General features: G+C 51.3%; 1 protein-coding gene and 1 long non-coding RNA gene across 3 annotated transcripts in view; both read right to left on the bottom strand.

Annotated features, from left to right (window-relative positions):
* XKR5 (XK related 5) overlaps positions 1-1,456 on the bottom strand; it is a 32,598-nt gene extending 31,142 nt beyond the window's left edge. For both annotated transcript variants that reach the window (XM_014857439.3, XM_070499947.1), the window contains exon 1: positions 1,381-1,456. In XM_014857439.3, coding sequence (XP_014712925.3) covers positions 1,381-1,438 — 58 coding nt within the window. In that variant the 5' untranslated portion in view covers positions 1,439-1,456. The remainder of the gene's footprint in view (positions 1-1,380) is intronic.
* A 6,826-nt stretch (positions 1,457-8,282) lies between these two features.
* On the bottom strand, positions 8,283-9,808 carry LOC106841413 (uncharacterized). Its single transcript, XR_001400624.3, has 2 exons — positions 9,667-9,808; positions 8,283-8,487 (listed from the first exon to the last, which is right to left on the bottom strand). It is a non-coding gene; the product is annotated as an uncharacterized lncRNA (long non-coding RNA).
* Positions 9,809-23,169: the final 13,361 nt, after the last annotated feature.

The following is a 23,169-nucleotide window of genomic DNA, read 5'->3' as shown; positions in this document are numbered from 1 at the left end:
GTCACAAGAAGCTGCAACAGTGGAAAGAGAGCACGGCCCATAGTATAGATAGGAATCCTGCGGGTGTGGACAGAGGAGCCAGGGCTCCAGCAGCCCTTTCTTGGTCCCCAAGCCCTGTCATCTGTTCTATCCACTCTGGGCTTCGTGCCACACACTGCAAACCAGGGTCCCTGCACAGAAAGTCTGTGGAGGAGTTACTGCTCCGCCCAGGCTGAGGACTGCTGAAGCCCTGGCTGCTCCAGGCTACAACAGAAGGGAGCATATCCATGCCACCAAACGGGTGGGTGCTGAGACGCGGGGGTCCTGTCTTGTCTTAGCCCTTCTCGGAGGGGGCGCTGGACCCGGGAGCTTTGGTGCCGACCTCACAGGGGCTCCTGGTGTGGCTTTGAAACAGCGCGGCGGGGGCGCCCCTTTGGGGACCCACAGGGACGGCTGTTCAAACCAGGGACCCCACTAACCGGTAAGCAGCAACTGGCTCCTAGGGATCTAGTTGAAAGTCTGCGCCAGCGAGGGTCTCTAAGTGCGTGGGTGCTTGGGAGCGGCGCAGGGTCCCAGGGGGTCCCGAGGCCAGGGCCTTATTAAATCCACCCCAATCCCCGGGGACCGCGCCAAGAAAGAGGCGTCTGCAGGGAGCACGGCGGAAGTGGGCGGAGGCTTCCTCTCTGGCACCGAATGAGTTACCAGTTCAAACTGGAAAGGCGCTAAACAGTGTTGCCATCTTGTGTGGCCGGGACCCGGCTACTCGCGGCACTGGGGTGTCCCGGGCAGGTCGCCTCTTACCTAGCCTAAGCCCCGAAACGGAGATACAGTCCTCCGGGACCGCGCGGACACCGAGCCCGGTCCTACCCCCCACACAACTCGGGTACCCAATCGGCCTCCCCCGCCGCTGAGACCCCCAGGCCGGCGGTGGTGGTGGGAGAGCAGGGCGCACTCGCGCCGGCCTTCAGTGCATCTCGCACCCGCAGCACTTGGCTGAGTCCAGGAGCCGGTTCTGGAGGGAAGGGCGGCTACACGCGCCCAGGCTCCAGAGGAGGATTATGCATCCTTGGGGGACCAAGCATCCACGGAGGATCATGCATCCGCGGGGAGACCGGGCATCCATGAGGGTCTCATGCACGGGGGACCATGCATCCTTGGTGGGAATCACGCATCAACAGCAGGATTGTGCATACGCAGGGATCCACGAAGGACTGGACTGGGGTGCTCAGCCGGCGGGAGGGGTGCCGCCGTGCACGCACTGGCCCGCAGCGCTGTGCCCGGGCATAGTCAGGCTGCCTATGCTTACAGGGATGGCGCGTACGTCCGGGGGCATCTGGGTGGGTTAGGGTGTTGGAGGGGTGAGCACTGCAGGCGCCCAGGCCTTGGCTGCCCCGCACTCACGCGCGCTCTCGTCGGCCGCCAGCAGCAGGGCGGAGAGCCCCAGGACCCCCGCGTGCATCCTCCGCGCCGGGACCCCGCCCCCACCTCCTGCCGCCAGGCCCGCCTCCTTGGCCCCCGCCCCTTCCCTTGCCCGCCGCCCCAAGGCGGGGAGATTTCCGGCCAGAGACCCGCCTGCCAGGGGCATTTGGGCCTGAGCGGTTAGGATAACATGTCTGGTTCTGCTTTACCCAAGTTGCCAGCAGGGCAGGGAGGGAGGGCAGCGTTTCTGGTTCCTAGGAGGAAAGGACAGATCAGATCCCGCTTCATCATGTGGGCAGCAGCCTTTCCTCTGCTCTTCCCAACCTTCTAATGGGCCCTGGAAAAGTGCTTCCCGGTGGTTATGACTGCAGGCAGGTTAGTCAGAGGATGGTTAAACTGGTCACCGCCTCTGGGCCACTGAAAGGCAGTCGGGTACCCACCAGTCAGAGAGTGCCCGTGTCTGTGGGAGGAGTGGGATTCCAGGCCTTAATTGGTCCTTAGAAGTCTTACAGGGGATGTTAACTGGCTACTTCTCTGCTTCTCTTGCCCAAATCCATTAGGGTCTCGTCCTCACTAAAGATTTTCCGGATGGGCTTGAGGGTTAATCTAGATTCCAGTATGTAAGACGGAAAGGTGGGTGGTGGAAAACCTTCTCTCAGGATCTCTATCTTTTTGTCCATCTATCTATCTATCCATTTATCTAAATCTGCCCTATAATTTAAGGAAGAAGTGGTACTTTGGCATGCTGATGGTGATGATGAAGTTGGAATCTGTAACTCCTAAAGCAGGCAATAGCCAAACTCTTGCTCCTTTTTATTTTGGGGCAGCTTTTGGTGCCGTCCTTGAGTCAAGGGTGTTTCCCATCCCCAGGACCTTGCTGCGCTGATCAGGTGGTGGATGAGGTGGAGCGCTCCCTCCTTCCCTGGGCAAGTCCTGCAGCAGAGCCACCCGCCGTGGAAGAACGCACCCTCTTGAAGGGAAGAGCAGAGTGGACGGTGCAGCTGAACCTGTGAAACTCTTCTGATTGTTTCCCATTTACCAGAATAACACCACAGAGTCAGACATCTCTGGTTCCTCCCTACAGTTTCACTGTGCTTCTTATCAAATGCTTTATTTCCCTAAAGGGAATGTTTACTTATCCTGAGAGCCTTTCCTCCCCTCCTCATGCCCAGTTTGCCATCAGGCTTCAAAGCCTTTGCTGTTTTCTCATCAGAAGTTCCAATTCTCGTCTTCTAGGTCTCTCTCCATTTCAGAGAGTCAGCTCTACCACACAGACGATCAAAACGTCCTGTAAATATTCTGAATCTCTTCCCTCTAATCCAATACAAGCGTGCAGTCCTAAGGTCTGGGTTTCCAGTCCTTCAGCTTCATGTCCCCAAAACCTTATTGACAAAGTCCCACTCCCTCTCCTCTGCTACAACCTCCCCTTTCATTGATTCCAGTCCCCAGATGCTCCTTTCCAAGTTGTCCTGCAAAGGGAGAATGTCACAGTTTGTACACACTGGGAGCAGGATTCCAGCTGCTAGAAAAGGAATATAAAATTGAAATCACGTACAGGAGTTAGGATTGGGAGTAGGGGGTGTTTATGGTTGAGGAGTGATCACTGTGGTATTCCATATACTCCTCAACATTTCAAGTTTCAGAACAAAATGTTTGCCCTAATACCTAGGTGTTATTCAAGGCATCTCCACATGTCCCTTATTTCATATGTGCAAAAAAGAAGGCAAAGCTTTAAAAATTTGAAGGTGGGTCTTTGTCTTGGGACAGAAGCAGTATGAATAAGAGCTCTAGTCAGTGTCTTCTGTCTTGAATCTGTGGGAGGTGTTTTTCAAAGGAAAAGTAGAAAGCATCATGGGGAAAGTGGTGTATTGTCCCTGGGGAATAGCCTCAGCTCAGAAAAGAGTGGTTCCCACCCCAAATCAGAGCCATGGGATGAAGTAGACGGTGAGTGGGAGTGGGTGGAGCAGAAATCTCAGAAGGTAGAGAAGCGTGTCTGACTAAGTGTCCACACCTGACCCCTTAACTAAGCCTTTTGTGGCAGATATGAAAGAAGGACCACATTTCCTTCCATCTTCACGTGATCACCTCTCTGCCACGTGACTTTGCCACTTCTGCAATAAGAGGAGAAGCTTTTTCTTCACCCCCTGGGATTTGGCTGGCCTGTGAGTTCCTCTGACCAAGAGAATGTGGGAGCAGTTATGTTGCAGGAGTTCCCAGCGCAGGCCCAGAGGCCCCGCAGCTGCTTCTCTCTTTCTCTTTCCCTTTGTCTCTCTGTCTGTGTCTCTCTCTCTATGTCTCTCTGTCTCTGTCTCTCTCATTCTCTCTCTCAGCACCCGGAGCCTGTCCTGTGAAGAAGCTGGCCCAGCCTCTGACCGTCCAGCCTTGATGTCCCCTCAGTTAGACTAAACTAGAAGGGACTTCCTCCTGATTCCAGGCCCCTGACTTCCCCTTCCTCAGAGCATTTACTTAGAAAACTTGTCACTGTAAACTCTTTCTCTGTCCCTTGGAGAGGTATATAAATCTTTTGAAAAGTCTCTTGCCAGTTTTACAGCCCAGGAATGTCTTTCTTAGGGCCACAGGGCACCTCTCTGAAATGTGACTGGGAAAATAGAGCTGCTGTCTCCTTGTCTCTGGGGGGTAGTGGAGGCCTAATTTGGGGACCTCTTGGAGGTACAGCCCAACTCCAGACATGAGTGAGGCCATCTGAGACAGCCCAGTCCAGTCCCAACGCCGTAGGACCGCACGTGATCTCCTCTGGGAGAGCCACCCCAAACTACTGGGCCACAGAATGAGTAGCACCTAAAATCTGTGTTGGTTTAAGCCACTTCTGGTTGGAGTGGTTGGTTACGCACTAATGGATGTGGATATCCTTCCATTGAGTCATGGTTATGGTGCCTGGACGGAAGTAATTTGACTCAGCTTGCCGAACTGCCAGCAAATCGAGTATCGCCCCTCAGCTCCAGACAATTCTTCAAAGCCCACCTTGTGAGGCCAAGGTTGAGAGTCTGCAAAGCGTGTTCCTCCTTTGCCTGCCACGTCCCTTGGGTTCTGCAGACAGGAGCCACAGAAGACGGGAAGGAAGAGGAGGAGAGGGTGATTGCTCTTTCTGCTGGCTTCCTGCCCCTGTTCTGGATGCCCCAGCAATGGCTCTCCGCCCTGGAGCTTTGATGCTTCCAGGCTGTCTCTGTTGGTACTCCTGGAGCCAGCATGTGGTGCCCCAGAAGAGCTCCCGGAGAGGCAGGCTTGCAGCTGGGTGAGGGTCCTTCTCCGAGTCCCTGGGTTCTGGTAACCCAAATGTTTTAACACTGTTCTCCCAGTCCTTGGGGTGGGGGCTGCATGCTGTGGTTGTCTCCCCACTCTTCCTGTTTTGCTTTTTGAGTTCTCCAACTCTTTCATCCAGTTCCCTCCCTGTGGAATTCTCCCTGTAGAAATTTCTAGTTCAGATTCTATAGAGACACAATCTTCAAAACTCTAGTGACTCAAAGGTTGCTTCTATGTGGCACGGTGCAGTGAAGTAAGTAGTGAGAGGAAAGTCACCCCAGCTCCCCCTTACCACGGGGTTGTGCCTAGGATCCATGGATAGAGCTGACTGGAAGGCAGATGATGAGAAAAGCTAATGGATTGTATGAGCATCGGGGGAGAAGGCCAGGAAGCATCAAAACCCAACTGAAGGGAGAAGGTATTGAGAAAATTTCCAGAGTGTATGTCCTTTACCACATCACAGGATTCTGCTTGAGCACCGTCTCTCCTCCTGCCTTCAGCATCCAGGTGGTGGTTAGAGCGTCATGAAATGGCTGTCCCAGCTCACAGAAGGAAGAGGGATTGCAGGCCAGAGCAATTTTGCAGTGTCTGCTGACCTCAGATCTAGGACCTTTCTGCTTATGTGTCTCCCTTTTCAAGACTTGCTCAGACTCTCCATCCTTTCCTGCCTGAATCTCATTTGAACTTGTTTGGAGGAGAGGATCATGAGTGGGGAGGGTGCTGCTGACGTGAAGGGCATATGCTGCCAAAGGGGCATATTTAACTGCCAGGAAAGTTCTGGAGATCATGAAGCTCAGGCTCCCAACCGCAAGATATGTTTTGTTTGGACGAATTTGGAAGCATCCTCCTACCAGAGACAAGGAACTACCTGTGAGTATGTTTGGGGCAATGGCTCATGCCCACACTGTCCCTCATCACAGACCAGGCAATATCTCTGGGAGAAGCAGACCACTCTGTCCCATGAGTCAGCAGCCTTCCTGAAGATGTGGGGTGAAGTGAGGGAGGAATGTGGGGCAGCTCCCTCCCGTCCAGCAATCTGTAAACGGGCTGAGTCCAGTGCTGTGTCTGTGTCAGGGGGTCTGAGGACATCGCTGTTCTCTCCTCCTTTGTAAGAGCTATTACAGGAGGTGGAGGAATTCCTTGGTGCAGGTCCTACCGAGAGTGTTAATAACAAACTGACATTAATTACCAATAGAAAACACAAAAAAGAGGCTCATGCAGGCCACCCGGTATAAAATAGCACCTCATGGACACTAGGCATCCCCTTGCTCTGCTTTCTTCTTCTCATCACAGGTGTCACTTAATGAGTTGATTTTCTCATTGTCCATCTGCCTCTACTAGAATGTCATACCAGGAGGAGGGATGTTATCTGAGTCCTTCATCCCAGGACCTGGCAGAGAGGCAACACAATAAATACCAGTGGTGTGAATGCGTGCAGGGGTCTGCGGTTATAAAGGATGGTGATTTGCAGACATCCTGTTCCCTCAGCCAGTCATTGTGCAGACTTTCCCTTCTCCTCTCCTCCACCCTTTAGGATTCAACAGCTCTGCTCGATGGATGTTCAGGGAGAACAGAGGAAGAGGTGAATAAGCCCCATGGGTAGCAGGAAGGGGAGCTACAATTAAGCCGGGGAAGGGCCTTCCCTGTGGGCATGAACACAGCATGGACATGCAGGGTGTGTGCGGTGAGATGATTAGACAGCAGGAGAGGGCAGGGGGCAGATGCAGCAGGAGAGTTAGGCTGTGACTTGGAGCGTGTTCTGATTAAGGGGCTGTGGGCAGAGGCGGGGTCTCCAGAGGTCTACGTAGGAAGCATTTAGACAGAGCAGTGAGGTGGAGGGTTTGGGGGATGTTTTTGAAGCTGCATCTGTTTTGCAAGTTCTTGGCTTTATCTCTAGTTCATCCTTCCTTGGGCAGCTGTAGGGAGGAGCCTGCAGGAGATGATGGGGGTGTTAAAGACCCAGCCTTCACCTCCCCGACTCAGTCCTGGTCCTGGGTGTAAAGAGAGACACTAGCCTCCAATGACACAGAGGTCCCCAGGGAAGGGAAAGATCTGGATGAAGTCCTTCGGGGACTTTCAGCACAGATGGCATTATAGGGTCCCTGCCCTCTAAAAATTCCAAAAATCAGTACAGTATAAAGGGCAAAATAAGTATGAAGGACTCCAGAAAATTCTGATTTTCTCTACAAGAACTAGTCATGCATGATATTTTCAGCAAGCTCCTCCACCAGCATCACAGCCCTGAACTATACTTGGTAGGACTCTGGGTCTTGTCTCCAGAGCAGAACCTTGATCCATCTGGACAGTTGTCCAGAGAATCTTGTCTCTAAGGCAGCATTTGTGAAGGTCTGAACATTCTCCTGAGCCGAGTTAAGCCCCTCACACAACGCACAGGCTCATATTGGTAGAAGGGCCCAGGATACTCTTTGTGGTCAATGGAAGAGTGGCCACCATTGTACCTCTCTCCCTGAATTGGACCTCAATGGTGTGACTGTGCATGTCCTCCCGTCTGCAGGTGGAGTCTGTTTCCATACCTCTGGAGTCTCCCTGGCCTTTTGCCTTGCTTTGGTCAAGAGAAGACAGCATTGGGGTCACTTATGAGCCTAGACTTCAAGACACCTTGCGTGGTTACTCTGGTTCTGCTGAGACCCTGGAAACCACGATGAGAACAAGCCTGGGTGAGTCTGAGATGAGAGGAGACTCAGCTCAGAGTTTCCCATTGTCTCAGCCAGAAGGCAGCCCAGTCAACCTGCAAGCTGACTGCAGGTGTAGGAGTAAGCCCAGGTGTTCTGTGATGAATTATGTCCCCCCAAATTCATATGTTGAGGTCCTAACCCCTAGTACCTCAGAATGTAACCTTATTTGGTGAAAGGTCTTTAAAGAGGCCATTAAATTAAAATGAGGTCATTAGGGTGGGCCCTAAGCCAGGATGATTGGTGTGCTGACAAGAAGAGGAAATCTGGACACAGGTGTGCACAGCGGGAAGACCATGAGAAGACACAGGGAGAAGTCAGCCCTCAGCAAGTGAGAGAGAGAGGCCTCAGAAGAAGCCAACCTCTCTGACCTCTTGACCTTGCACTGCCAGCCTCTAATTGTGAGGAAATCAATTTTTATTGCTTAAACCACCAAGGCTGTGGTGCTTTGTTATGACAGACCCAGGGGACTAATGCCTGGTAGGTGTGACCAGAAGAATCACTCACCTGAGCCCAGCTCCTCTTGCCCACCATGGAATCATGAGCTTACTCAAGAGCAAGGTGTTTTAAGCCTGTATGTTCTAAGGGTGGGGTCTCACAGAATAAGGTGAATTCCTGATTGAATGTCCCTCCTTTTCTCCCCCTGCACACACATCTGCCATATACGGAGACACCACAGTCACCTTCCCATAATTAGGGATCTTGAATCCCCTCTTCCAGCACACACCTGAAACTCCAACATTTCCATGTAAAAGCATCTCCCATCTCAGGCACGCCAGGCCTCCCCTCTCCTAGGCCCGCCTTGCACGCCTCAGTTCCCTCTCTGCTTCCACACACACGTCTCTCCCAGACACCGTCACATGTAATAATCACTTTTTTCAAATACAGCACAGGTCATTTCTTTACTTTTGGGAAATAATACCACAGCACTTTCAGAGTTACAGTCAGGCCTTTATTTCATTCTCCGGGCTCCTTGTCCTCCCATGTTCTTCAGCTCATTCCTGGCGCAGACAGCATTTCTTTATCCCAAACCAACAGGTGCCAAGACGGTCATGATTTTCTGGGCAGTAAAACCATTTACACTCGGCCTCTCTTTTATTGCACTCCTTCTCTGAGTCTACAACCTGGACCTGGGCTGTGGAGAGGAAAATCTTTGAGTCACACAGTCAGGAGCAACATTCCCTGTGAATTCGGGGTCATGACATGTGCACCGCAGAGCCGGCAGGAGAGGCTCCTTCTGCAGGCGCCTCCCTCAGAAACCCTACGGAGCCCCTGCTCCTTCTGTTCTGCTGCCACTGCTGCGTTGGTTCCTGGCAAGCAGGACAGCCTCTGCTCTAAAGAGGGCAGGTACTGAAGTGTCTGCCCTGAATGCTGACTCAAGGCTCCCCTGCCTGCCCCCCAGCGTCCAGCCCCTGCTCAAGATGCTCAAGGGGACTCTGTGCAGCCTCATGCAGCCTGATGAAGACCAACCCACAATGCACACCCCTACATGCCCTGGGCACAAAAGGGCAGGAGAGATTGGGCCAGAGGAACTGGGCAGAAAGAGCAGACAGGGGTCAAGGGCCTTCCGTCCTGCCATGTTTTGTGCAGCAACCAGGCCTCAGGAGGGGCTGGCATGTGGGCCTGTCACCGTGGGCTGTCAGACAGAGGCCACAAAAAGTAAAAAGGCAGGAATCACAGAGGGGGAACACACCTGGCATGTCTCTGCTGCTCTGCGAGGCCCTGCCTAAGTTCTCCCTTGTTTGCCCTCAACCAGACTCTGTATGATTCTGGGGTTTGTCTTCCTTTTCAGGAGAAGACAAAGTTGAGTCTGAGGACAGCTCGGTGACTTGTCTAAGTACACACTGCGAGTCACCATTGGAGCTGAGAAACACACAATGGTATTTTGGCTCCTGGGTTCAGCTCTCTCTTATATCCTGGGCTCTCTCCCTGGCACGGAAGTTGGACAGCAAATGAGCCCTGGGGCCGGCACCTCCTACGTGGTCATTATCCCCTTGGCCTGTTCCAAAGCCAGCCACACCTGCCAGCCTGAAAGCCTGGCCTGGCCTAGTGGTGTTGTCTCTAGCTACTCACTGGGTCCATGTCAGGGAAATGACTCCATCCTTAACCTGAGAGATACTGAGGACCATGTTTCAGTCCATTAAGATCAAGCTAAGAATCTCCCCTGAGACATTCATTCTTTGGTTGATGCTCTCCATGATGCTCAGATTTATTACTTATTTCCAGATCCTGAGCCACTCCCCAATACGGTCTGGTCCCCATTCCCTGGGCATGAGACCCCGAAACCCCACACCAGCCTGGTTTCAGAGCTCACCTGTGGCAAAGTGAGGAAAAAGGATGAAGCAGGTCAGGAGCACGAAGCAGAGGCCCCGCATGGTAAACGCCAGCTGGATGCTGGGTGGTGGGAAGAGATGGAGGAGCTGCTCTGAGACTGGGACCCAGTGAGGCTGCTGCAAGTGGGGAGAGCCACTGTTTATATGGCTCCTTGGTGATTGCACAACATTTGATTCTGGAAGCTTGCCTGCTATGATCCTGATTACAACACAACTATTGATGTCTGTATCTGGGACGCTGTCCTTTACCCAACCCCCCTCTCTCAGACACACATTTAAGGTGGAAATGACCTCACTTCCCGCTCCGGCGTCGGATACTTGACCCACACACCTGACCTCAGAGAGTGTTCGAGGTTGTACCCCTACCCAAGGCCCCAGCAACTAGAGGGGAGATTCCATTCACCAAAATGATGATCGGGTTGAGGGGAAGGTGGTTGTGGTAGAAACTTCCATGACTGTGAAGCTCAGTATGTTTGTTCAGTCGTTGGAGAAATAAAAGCTCTTATTGTCTTGAAAGGTACAAAAACAATGTTGCCCCAGGATTGCAGCAGCCCTCTCACTTTTGTAAAGAAGGGGATCTGGGCATAAATCAGACACTGGCTAAAATATCCTGGGTTCTTGCGAACTTGGTCCACAATGGGTCCAAGGACCCCTAAGCCTGACCTTCTGGATTGCTCCAACTGTGGCCCTTGTTTATTTCTTCCAGCTTGAGCTGAGTTCTTGGTTATATACAATTGCAAATGTGTTGGCTGACACATGAGATTTGAGGCTTCAAGGCAGACAAAGCCCAGTCATGATGGGGGGCTCAGCATGGTTGGTGGGGGACCCTAGGAACAGAGTTGCACTTTTGTAGTAGTCAGGTAAAGCAGTGCTTTCACATCTGATACGGGGGGAGTGTTCTGGATTCCTGTTAGATATCGCGGGACCCCTGGAGATGCTTGGGGGAGGTATTTGCAGCCATAGCTTTGCTGTGCAGTCTTCATGCACATTCTCACGGGCCTCCTCTGCTGTTCATGCCTGCAGCAGAAGCAGGTGTGGCATGTCACAGTGGTCATGAGAAGGATAAGTGCACAAGTGATCTGTCACGATTTTCTCCCATAACAGCAAGTCCTGACAAGATGGACCCTCTTGTTGAAGTAGTGAAGTCTCTTCTTTCTCAGTGAAAATAAAGACAAACATAAGCTGTTTGCTAGTTGCTTTTTAACCACAACAAATTCGGAAGGAGCATGCCCTGTATGAAACAACGTGACAAAGGTTCAAAGATCGAGGTTTCTCCCTCAGGCGAGGCAGAAGACTCCAGTCCCTGGTATTTGGAATATAGGCTGCAGTCCTTGTTTTTGGATGGATCAGTGGGTGTGTGGCACATCCTTGCTTTTACCCAGATTTGAACAGCAGAATGGTCACTGGCCCAAGCAGATGTAGATGAAGTGTGTGGGTTCCTGTGTCACATAACCTGAAGGTCCTCCCCACAAGGCAGTGCCAGGTGGGGTTGTACTTCTCGTCAACCTCCTTCTCCATAGGGCCACAACGTGCTCCTCTGTGTTGTGTTTCTCCAGCGCCTGGTGGGGGTTAGAGCTGGATTCCTTTCCTGAGGCCGCTGTCACAAATGACAAAAACCTGGTGGCTTCAAAGAACAGAAATTGATTCTCTCAGAGCTGAGGAGGCCAGAACTCTGAGATCAGTGTCCCTGGGCCGAAGTTGCAGTGTTGGCTGGGCCACGCTCCCTTCGAGGCTCTAGGGAGAGTCTGTCCTTACCATCTTGTAGTGTCTGGTGGCTGCTGGTAACCCTCGACTTTCAGCCGCATCCCTCCAGTCACGGCCTCTGAGGACCCGGTGCCTCCTGCTCTTCTGTGGGTTCTGATTTCCCTCTGTATATCTGTCTTATGACTTGTGCTGGTGTTTAGGGCACATTGGAAAAGTCCAGGATAATCTCCCATCTCAAAACCCTTAACTTAATCACATCTGCCATGACCTTTTTACCAAATAGGTCCGTTCACAGGTTCTAGAGCTGACAGCTGATGCCCTGGCATCATTGTTCAGCCTTCCACAGGGGCTTTCAGATGTCTCCAGTTTCTTCACAAAGGACCAAGAAAACCAAGGCTCAAGCTTCATGGTCACAGCACGGCATGAGCCTTATGTGGTGGCAGGAAGTTGTCACCCACCAGACCAGCGGCTGCTTCCAGAGAAGCCTCTGGAGCTGCCTTCCTGCTCCAAGCTGGGAAGGTGGGAGCCATGGAGGATCCACACCCACAGCAGGGACATGACGGGCTCTTTTTGCTGACCCCTGGGGAAGGATCAGGAAGCAGGGCCTCACCTTAGATTTTGAAGTTCAAATGGGGAGACTTGCCTCTGGGTTTGACTGATCTGGTTCTCACTGGCCTCCCCATCACGGGAGAAGACATTTCCCAACACTGCGTGGGCAGTGCTGGCAGAGTGGACCGTGGTCAATGTTTATCCTGTTATTTCATCAGAAAGTCACTTTTCCCACTGTCAACTTGCCACCAGAGTTCTGCATTCCTCACTGACCTATTGCTTCCCAGGAGCTGGAGAAAGGTGGGCTGTCCATGACTTTCATCGTCAACAAGTCCTCAGTAATGTCAGGAACGCTGCTCCTCCTAGTTCTTTACCAGGGCTGAATGAAAGGTCTGATTTTTGGGTGGGTGATTCTTGTAGAACTGGTTTAAAGTGAACTGACAGCAGATCTCTGGTCCCGGTTCACGGGGAGGATTATAATGTAAGGGGCAGAACAAGGTCACTGAAGGTAAGGTGTATGATTTGTGTTCTTCACAATCATGGCCCATATGTGTGTGTTTCATGTGACAAGGCCCAGATGCAGGTTTGCTGCGTGGGATGACAGACATCCCACATCTGGGGTTTCAGCCCCAAAGTCTTCCATCACAGTGTGCATAGGGCCACTTTTTCTCCACGAAAAGTAGCAGCTCAAATTTGCTGAATGAGGTGAGGTACCATAGACACTCCCACTGGGCCTGTTTGTGAGTCCTCCCCTGGCTCAGAGGAGGCCCACATGTGGCCCTTGGGAGTTACCCTTCACAATGGTGTCTGGGAAGGTCCTCATGGTCCATGTTGTCCCTGCCGGGCCGCCTCACCCAGCTCTCAGCATCTCTGGTCACAAGGCTTCCAGCTCTGAATCTCAGGCTGCTTGCGTTTTCCCTGGAGGACCAGTAAGACTTGTTTCTCTCTCAGAGAGATATGCATGGGGAAATCGAAGGTTTATTTACACAAGTGCTCACTCATGGCAGGTGTTCTTGAATAGAGTCAGACTTACCATTGATGAATAAATGAAAATCAATCGGATGTATTGGAGTATATGAGGAAGTCATGTGACTTACAACTAACTTGGCCTGACCTTGTTTTTCCAAAGGGGCCTGAGGAGGCCTGTGGAGCGTGCATTGTCCATCTGCTTGAAACATTTACTATGACCCAAAGACAAGAATGATGCCCTTAAAGATGAGGATGTAACTTCCCCCCGTATCAGCATTTGTTTAAGGATTAACATCTCTTCCTGGGAACTAAGCATCAACTACCGACCTTCTGTGCTCACCTTGGGACCACCGCCCTGCTGTGCCAGCGAAGATCCTGTGACAGTTTTAAAGAGATATTCTTGTCATGTGTGATGTATGCCCTTTGTGCTAAGAGGGTCTATAACCACTCTGTACACCCCACTTCTTTGTTGCCCTTTCTTCCCTTGGGAAGAAAGGCCACTGGCTACAGTCCTCAAACTTGGCTCATAATAAGCACACCCCAATTTTGACTTATAGATTAACTATGTAAAATTTGCATTGACATTTCTTGGTGTCACTGCAGCAAGATTTCAGAGAAACCCAGCAGAAACCACTTGGAATCTACACTGAACCGGCCTTTGGTATAAACTGCCCATTGGCCCCAAAGAATCACTGCGTTCTTCAGGTGACCCTGGTGAGATCTCCCGAAACTCAGACCTCTTTATTCCAAGTCAATAGTCCAGAGTTTATATGAGCTGTTTCCAACTTTAAGCCTGGGTGTCTTATTGGGATACTGGGTCATACCCTAGATAAGAGGAACCTGTGGGAAATTCCTAGGAAAGGGAAACCTATGGGAATTTCCTAGGCCTTGGGAGCCTATGGGGTGAACTTTGGAGTGAATAGGCAGGCTGACTTTTAATTGGGCTTTAAATTTGGAAGAATTGTGTATAAAGTCTGATCAAACTGCCTGACTGAGAAATGAGAGCCTGAACTTGTTCAGCTCTGAAGAGAAGGGCCACCAGCTTCTCCCAGCTGTAAGGTGTTCTGAGGTGACTGAGAACCTCATGGGAGTGGCAGACCCACTATACTGCCCGTAGGAATTGGTCAGACTTTATAGTAAAAACAAACTAAAAGAAAGAGGGGAAATTGAGCTTCTAAAAGCCGACCATTCCCGAATGGGCAGCCTCCCCTCGGCACTCTGGCTGGCTTCATGCTGAAACTTGCAAGTGCTTAATGAAATGGGGATAGCTGTAAATGGTTGACAAGATAACCCGGAACAATTTAAAGTTGTCTTATAGATTAACTATGTAAAATTTGCATCGACATTTCTTGGTGTCACTGCAGCAAGATTTCAGAGAAACCCAGCAGAAACCACTTGGAATCTACACTTCTGGGCTCCTTTATAAGATCCAAGTAAGAGGGAAATTGTTTTAAAAGTCCAGCGCCCCACCTTCCAGCATAATTGCTCAACTAAAGGTTCCAAGAGCTGTAAATATTTACAAAGAAAGAAAAAAAAATTCCTCCCATGCTTGTTTGTGTCCTGAGGGCTTGACTCAATAATTGTCGGGTCAAGGTCTCTATATACAATCAGACAAAGCGTAGTGGCACCCCATTTTGTAGTCAGAGATAGTCAGACAGAAACGTGGGTTGCAGTCATTCTTGGGTAAGGGCCCTACCAAACTGTCGCCAGCCTCAGAGGAATTATAGCTGTCAACAGAAGGAGCATCCTGATTAGATCAGATTATTTAAGAGGTGCACTTAAAAGCAAAACCTTCAAAATTCCAAAATAACCTTATTGAAAGTTTTATTGCAAAAAGCTAATAGAAAATTAAGTTATAAAAGGTACCTAAGGGAAAATGTGTGGGGACATAGTTTACAGACACCAGCAAAATATACTCCCAAAGTTAATGAGACTCTGAGAGGCATTCTGGGAGACTGCTGTGTTAAAGGTAATGGAATTATTCAATACTGTCAGGTAGTTACTGTTTGTCCCTCCGAAACCTGACAGGACATTTGAAAGTATTTAGCACCTTATGATGACAAATTCAGCAAAACTGGAAGCTGATATTCAAAGCCTGATCAGAATTTTTTCGACTTCTTCACTAAGTTAAAATGAAACTAAGCACCCAGAGGGAAAGAAGCCAATTAGAATGAGGGAGTTGGACAGGTAGATTGACCTCCAATGTCATTAAAGTTGCAACCCAAATTTCTGAGAAATTGAGAGCCAGTCTCTTCAACTTACAAAACTTTGCAAAAGTAGCAAGCAGTTCTAGAGGCAGTTCAGATTCCACCCATTTCCGTTATCTCAAAAAGGCTTATTGCCTCACCTTTCTGGGAACTGTCATCCAGCCCACCTCCTATTCCTAAGATTGAGGAAAAAACAAAGAAAAAACACAAATGCATAAAGGTACGTGCACGCCTATGTTCATGGCAGCGTTATTCCCAACAACCAAGACTTGGAGGCAACGTAGGTGCCCATCAAGGGACGAATGGATAAAGAAGATGTGGTATTTATACACAATGGATACTACTCAGCCATAAGAAATGATGAAATCCAGCCATTTGTGACAACATGGATGGACCTTGAGGGAATTATGCTAAGTGAAATAAGTCACAGGGAGAAAGTCAAATACCGTATGATCTCACTCATATCCGGGAGATAAAAACAATGACAAACAAACAGATAGCAACAGAGATTCGACTAGTGCGTATCAGAGGGGAAGGTGGGAGGGAGGAAGGTGAAAGGGGTGATGACGTGCATGTGTGTGGTGATGGAGTCTAAGTCTTTGGGTGGTGAACATGATGTAATCAACACAGAATTTGAAACACATTACGATGCACACCTGAAATATATACAATGTTATAAACCAATGTTACTGAAGCAAAAAAAGAAAAAGAAAAAGAAAAGAAAACGGGGACAAAGAAAAAAAAGAGAAGTGAACCACAGGTAAGCCTGCAGGACACTAGGCCATCCACATGTCATTTTTGTGGAAAAAACTGGCCCTGGCTCCCAAACGCCTTCTTCCTGAAATAAATACAATGGAAATGTGACCAGGCCCACTCTGCTCTCTAGTTTGTGTGTAAATCAATGCCACCTTCTGTGACTAAGGTAGTAGGTGTTTAAATGGAACGGCCTTAAGCAGGTCACTTTCTATGGCTCTAAGGCATTGAGCAATGAATGGAAACAACAGAAAGACAGAATTTGGCTGAAGTCAAGAAAAAGCTTTGGAAGGGCCACTGCTGCATGGGGAAGGAACCACTTGATGATAGAGATGCTCCAGGAAGGGCAGGCTGGAAGGGGATGCCCACATCAGAGCAAGGGTTCCACGTGGTGGCTCTGAAAATTCCCCCATCCCTGAACTTCTAGGACAATATGACAGAGTCCACGTGCACAGAAGAGCCCTCCTACTGCACTCATGCAATCCTGCCTCAGAGTCGAGAGGAGGCTGCCAGTCCTTACCGCTTCCACACGCCAAGCTGTAGGCCGTGCAGCATGACCAACAAGCAATGACCTTGATGTCCATTTGCTCGGAACCACAGAAAGCTCAGGCCCTGCACCAAGCAGCCGGGCAGCAGTGCAGCCAGGGCCAGTCCCCCCCAGAGGATTTGTCCGGCGGTGAAGTAGTAAATCACAGTGCAGAGGCCTGCGGGAGGGAAGAGGAAAGACCAGGGTCAGTGGAAGGCTGGAGTGAGACTGGGTCCCCAGCCAGCACTGTTTCTCTGCCTCCAGCAGGGCTCTCAGCTAGACCCAGCCCATGAGGGGGCAGAGCCAGCTGTCAGTCCAGGACAGGTGTGAGGTTGAAGGAAAGGCCAGGCCTTTCCAGGGGACCCAGAGGATCAGACACCAGGTCCTAGGAAGGGACTGTTGGATGGCACAGGACAGCAGCTGCAAAAAACCCCCAGCATGAGGTATGTGCTCAAAAAATGTTAAGCCTCCTCTCTGTGGCTGCTGTCTTCATTTTACCTTTGAGGATGGTAGGGTGGAGTAACCGGGTGGGCAGAGTGAGACAGATCCAGGTCAGGATCTGCATCCCCATCAGTGACAGTGGGGTGGGAGCTTGTATCTGTCCAGCACCAGCAAGTGCACGATGTATAGTCATCGTTTTATGTGCCTATAATTTAGATTTTTCCATATTAAAAGTTTAAAACGGACTTATGGTCACACGAAGCTGCGATAGCAGAAAGAGAGCACTGCCGGCGCGCTGTACAGATAGGAACCTGCGGGTGTGGACAGAGGAACCAGGGTCCTGCAGCCCTTCCTTGCTCCCCGAGCCCTGTCATCTGCTCTAACCACTGTGTGTTTCCTGCCACACACCGCAAGCCAGTGTCCCTGCACAAAAAGTCTGTAGAGGAGTCACTGCCCCGCCCAGGCTGAGGAATTCGGAGACCTTTGCTGCTCCAGACTAGGAGAAAAGGAGGGAGAATACCCACGCGACCGCCTGGAGTGGGTGCTGAGACGTGAGGGTCCTGTCTTGTCTTAGCCCTTCTCGGCGGGGGGCTCGACCTGGGAGCTTTGGTGCGGACCTCACAGGGGCTCCTGGTGTGGCTTTGAAACAGCGCGGCGGGGGCGCCCTTTTGGGGACTGACAGGGATGGCTGTTCAAAGAAGGGACCCCGCTAACAGGTGTCAGGAACTGGCTCCCAGGGGTCTAGTTCAAAGCCTACGCCCGCGAGGGTCTCTAAGTACGTGGGTGCTTGGGAGCGGCGCAGAGTCCCTGGGGGTCGCGAGGGCGGGGGCCTCCTTAAATCCACCCCAATCCCCGGGACGGCGCCAAGGAAGAGGAGTCTGCAGGGAGCAAGGCGGAAGTGAGCGGAGGCCTCCTCTCTGGCACCGAAAGAGCTACCAGCTCAAATTGGAATGGCACTAAACAGTGTTGCCATCTTATGCGGCCGGGACCCGGCTCCTAGCGCGACTGGGGTGTCCCGGGCAGGTTGCCTCCAGCCCGTCCTAAGGCCCGAAGCGGAGAAAGTCCTCCAGGGCCGCGCGGACACCCAGCCCGGTCCCATCCCCCAACCCCTCAACTCGGGACCCTAAGCTGCCTCGCCCACCGCAGAGACCCCCAGGCTGGCTGTGGTGATGGGAAAGCAGGACGCACCCATGAGGAGTTCAGCACATCTCACACCCGCAGCACTTGGCTGAATTCAGGAGGCCGTTCTGGATGAAAGGGCGGGCTCCAGGCGCCTAGGCGCCAGGCGAGGATTATTTATCCTTGGGGGACCATGCATCTGCGGAGGATCGTGCATCCGCAGGGCGATCGTGCATCCGTGGGGGTCTCATGTGATGAGGATTTTTAGGCTGGTTACTTTTAAAACTACAGATAAGAAGCAGGCTCCGAGGAGTGGAATTTGTTTGCCCTTTGACTCACATACCCATGCCTTAAATTTAGCCCTAACCCTCAACTTGGGGCAGCAGCAGGAGCTCTGACTGCCCGTGGGTCCTGTCCCCATGCCAGCGGGGCAGCAGCAGCAGCTCTACCTGCCCATGGGCCCTGTCCCCATGCCAGCGGGGGCAGCAGAAGCAGCGGCAGCAGAAGCTCTGACTGCCCGTGGGTCCTGTCCCCATGCTATTCTATACTATTCTCTAAATAAAAGAGCACTCCTGCCAGATCTTGAGAGTCTAAGAAATCTTTCTTTCGACTCCTCGGCTCACCGACCCCGCATCATCATGCACGGTGCACCATGCATCCTTGGGAGGAATCATGCATCCACAGTAGGATCGTGGATCCGCGGGAATCCAGGAAGGACTGGACTGGGGTCCTCAGCCGGCGGGAGGGGTGCCGTCGTGTTTGCACTTGCGCGCAGCGTTGTGCCCGGGCATAGATAGGCTGCCTGCACCTACTGGGATGGCGCGTGCGTCCCAGGGCATCTGGGTGGATTGGGGTGTTGGAAGGATGAGCACGGCAGGCTTCCAGGCCTCGGCTGCCCCGCACTCATGCGCTCTCCTGTCGGCCGCCAACAGCAGGGCGGAGAGCCCCAGGACCCCCGCGTGCATCCTCCGCGCCGGGACCCCGGCCCCCACCTCCTGCCGCCAGGCCCGCCTCCTTGGCCCCCGCCCCTTCCCTTGCCCGCCGCCCCAAGGCGGGGAGATTTCCGGCCAGAGACCCGCCTGCCAGGGGCATTTGGGCCTGAGCGGTTAGGATAACATGTCTGGTTCTGCTTTACCCAAGTTGCCAGCAGGGCAGGGAGGGAGGGCAGCGTTTCTGGTTCCTAGGAGGAAAGGACAGATCAGATCCCGCTTCATCATGTGGGCAGCAGCCTTTCCTCTGCTCTTCCCAACCTTCTAATGGGCCCTGGAAAAGTGCTTCCCGGTGGTTATGACTGCAGGCAGGTTAGTCAGAGGATGGTTAAACTGGTCACCGCCTCTGGGCCACTGAAAGGCAGTCGGGTACCCACCAGTCAGAGAGTGCCCGTGTCTGTGGGAGGAGTGGGATTCCAGGCCTTAATTGGTCCTTGGAAGTCTTATAGGGGGTAGGGGGGTTATCTGGCTACTTCTCTGCTTCTCTTGCCCAAATCCATTAGGATCTCTGTCCTCGCTAAAGATTCTCTGGATGGACTTGAGGGTTAATCTGGGTTCCAGTGTGTAAGATGGAAAGGTGGGCACTAGAAAACCATGTCTCAGGATCTCAATCTCTATCTATCTATCTATCTATCTATCTATCTATCTCTCTAAATCTGCCCTATAATTTAAGGAAGAAGTGGTACTTTGGCATGCTGGTGGTGATGATGAAGTTGGAATCTGTAACTCCTAAAGCAGGCAATAGCCAAACTCTTGCTCCTTTTTATTTTGGGGCAGCTTTTGGTGCCGTCCTTGAGTCAAGGGTGTTTCCCATCCCCAGGACCTTGCTGCGCTGATCAGGTGGTGGATGAGGTGGAGCGCTCCCTCCTTCCCTGGGCAAGTCCTGCAGCAGAGCCACCCGCCGTGGAAGAACGCACCCTCTTGAAGGGAAGAGCAGAGTGGACGGTGCAGCTGAACCTGTGAAACTCTTCTGATTGTTTCCCATTTACCAGAATAACACCACAGAGTCAGACATCTCTGGTTCCTCCCTACAGTTTCACTGTGCTTCTTATCAAATGCTTTATTTCCCTAAAGGGAATGTTTACTTATCCTGAGAGCCTTTCCTCCCCTCCTCATGCCCAGTTTGCCATCAGGCTTCAAAGCCTTTGCTGTTTTCTCATCAGAAGTTCCAATTCTGATCTTCTAGGTCTCTCTCCATTTCAGAGAGTCAGCTCTACCACACAGGCGATCAAAACGTTCTGTAAATATTCTGAATCTCTTCCTCCTAATCCAATACAAGCGTGCAGTCCTAAGGTCTGGGTTTCTAGTTTTCAGCTTGATTTTCCCCAAAATCTTTTTGTCAAAATCCCACTCCCTCTCCTCTGCTACAACCTCCCCTTTCATTGATTCCAGTCCCCAGATGCTCCTTTCCAAGTTGTCCTGCAAAGAGAGAATGTCACAGTTTGTACACACTGGGAGCAGGATTCCAGCTGCTAGAAAAGGAATATAAAATTGAAATCACGTACAGGAGTTAGGATTGGGAGTAGGGGGTGTTTTTGGTTGAGGAGGGATCACTGTGGTATTCCATGCATTTCAACTTTTAAGACAAAATATTTCCCCTAATTCCTACGTATTATCTGAGCATCTGGATGTATCCCATATCTCATATGTTAAAAAACTAGGCACTGCTTTAAAAATTTGGAGGCGGGTCTTTCTCCTGAGACAGCAGCAGTATGAATAAGAGCTCTAGTCAGTGTCTTCTGTCTTGAAGCTGCGGGGCTGTTGTTGAAAGGAAAAGTAGAAAACATCTTGGGGAAAGGGATTATTTTCCCAGGGCAATAGCCTCAGCTCAGAAGAGAGTGGTTTCTACCCCAAGTCAGAGCCATGAGATGAAGTAGACGGGGAGTGGGAGTGGGTGGAGCAACCTCAGAAGGTAGAGAAGCATGTCTGACTAAGTGTCCACACCTGACGCTATATCTAAGCCTTTTGTGGCAGATCTAAAAAGGACGACGAATTCCTTCTATCCTCGCGTGCTCAGCTGTCTGCCCTGTGACTTTCCCACTTCTGCATTAAGGGGTGGAGCTTTTTCTTCAACCCTGGAATTTGGCTGGCCTGTGAGTTCCTCTGACCAAGAGAATGTGTGAGCAGTTATGTTGTATGAGTTCCCAGCCCAGGCGCAGAGGCCCTGCAGCTGCTTCTCTCTTTCTCTCTGTCTCTGTCTCTGTCTCTCTCTGTCTCTGTCTCTCTCATTCTCTCTCTTAGCACCCGGAGCCTGTCCTGTGAAGAAGCTGGACCAGCCTCTGACCGTCCAGCCTTGATGTCCCCTCAGTTAGACTAAACTAGAAGGGACTTCCTCCTGATTCCAGGTCCCTGAGCTCCCTGTCCTTAGAGCATTGACTTAGAAAACTTGTCACTGTGAACTCTTTCTCTGTCCCTTGGAGAGGTATGTAAATCTTTTGAAAAGTCCCTTGCCAGTTTTACAGCCCAGGAATGTCTTTCTTAGGGACACAGGGTACCTCTTTGAAATGTGACTGTCTGGGGGATAGAGCCGCTGTCTCACTATCTCTGGGGGTGGTAGGGACCTAGCTTTGGGGATCTCTGGGGAGAAAGAGCCCAACTCCAGACATGAGCGAGGCCGTCTGTGACAGCCCAGTCCCGTCCCAATGCCGTATGACTGCACATGATCTCCTCTGGGAGAAGCAGCCCAGACTACTGGGCCACAGAATGAGGAGCACATACAATCTGTGTTGCTTTAAGCCACTTCATTTTGGAGTGTTTGGATATGCAGTAACAGACATGGATGTGCTTCCATTGGGTCATCATTTTGTGGCGTGGGCAGGACTTGTTTTGACTTAGTTGGCCAAAGCAACAGGAAAAATGAGTATCACCCCTCAGCTCCAGAAGATTCTTCAAAGCCCACCTTGTGAGGCCAAAGTTGAGACTCTGCAAAGTGTGTTCCTCCTTTGCCTGCCCTTGGGTTCTGCAGACAGGAGCCACAGAAGATGGGAAGGCAGAGGAGGAGAAGGTGATTGGTCTTGCTGCTGTCTTCCTGCTCCTGTTGTGGATCCCCAAGCAATGGCTGTCCACCCTGGAGCTGAGGTCTTTTAGGCTGTCATTGTCGGCACTCCCAGAAACAGCCCATGATGCCCTAGAGGAGCTCCCAGAGTGGCAGGCTCGCAGCTGGATGGGGCTCCTTCTCTGAGTCTCTGGGTTCTTATAACTCCAATGTCTTCTCTCAACTGTGCCAGTCCTTTGTTTGGGGGCTGCATCCCGCCACTGTCACTCTACTGTTCTTGTTTTGCTGTTTCATTTCTCCAACTCTTTTATCCAGTTCCCTCCTTTGAATTGTCCCTGTGGAAACACATAGAGACACAGTCTTCAAAACTCTAGTGACTCAAAGGCTGCTCCTACGTGGCCTTGAACTAAGTAGTGCGTTGAACTAAATAGTCAGAGGAAAGTACTGCAGCACCCCTTTACCAAGGGATTGTTTCTAGAATCATGGATAGAGCCGACTGGATGGCAGATGATGAGAAAAGCTAACGGTTTGTATGAGCATCAGGGGAGAAGGGCATGAAAAATCAAAACCCAAGTGAGGGGAGAATGTATTGAGAAAATTTCCATAGTTACATCCTCACTACGTCACAGGATTCTGCTTGAGCACCATCTCTCCCCCTCCCTGCAGCATCCAGGTGGTGGTTAGAGTGCCATGAAATCGCTGTCCCGGCTCACAGAAGGAAGAGGGATTGCAGGCCAGGGCTATTTTGCAGTGTCTGCTGACCTCAGATCTTGACCCTCTTCTGCTTATGTGTCTCCCTTTTCAAGACTTGCTCGACTCTCCATGCTTTCCTGCCTGACTCTCATTTGAACTTGTTTCGAGGAGAGGATCATGAGCGGGGAGGTGCTGCTGACGGCATGGGCATATGCTGCCAAAGGGGCATATTTAACTGCCAGGAAAGTGCAGAGATCATGGAGCTCAAACACCAATCTCTAAAGTGTGTTTTGTTTGGATTAAATTGGAAGCATCCCCCTACTGGAGACAAGGAACCACATATGTGTGTGTTTGGGGCAATGGCTCATGCCCACACTGTCCCTCATCATGGACCAGGCAGTGTTCCTGGGAGGAGCAGGCCACTCTGTCTCATGAGGCAGCAGCGCTCCTGGAGACTTGGGGTGAAGGGAGGGAGGAACGCGAGGCTGACTCCATGCCCTCCAGGAATCTGTAAACAGGGTGAGTCCCTTATTGATTCT

This window comes from Equus asinus, chromosome 27 (assembly GCF_041296235.1).
Source record: "Equus asinus isolate D_3611 breed Donkey chromosome 27, EquAss-T2T_v2, whole genome shotgun sequence".
Classification (NCBI taxonomy): domain Eukaryota; kingdom Metazoa; phylum Chordata; class Mammalia; order Perissodactyla; family Equidae; genus Equus; species Equus asinus.
Note: the sequence above shows the minus strand (reverse complement) of the source record. Positions and strands in the feature narration are given on the sequence as shown.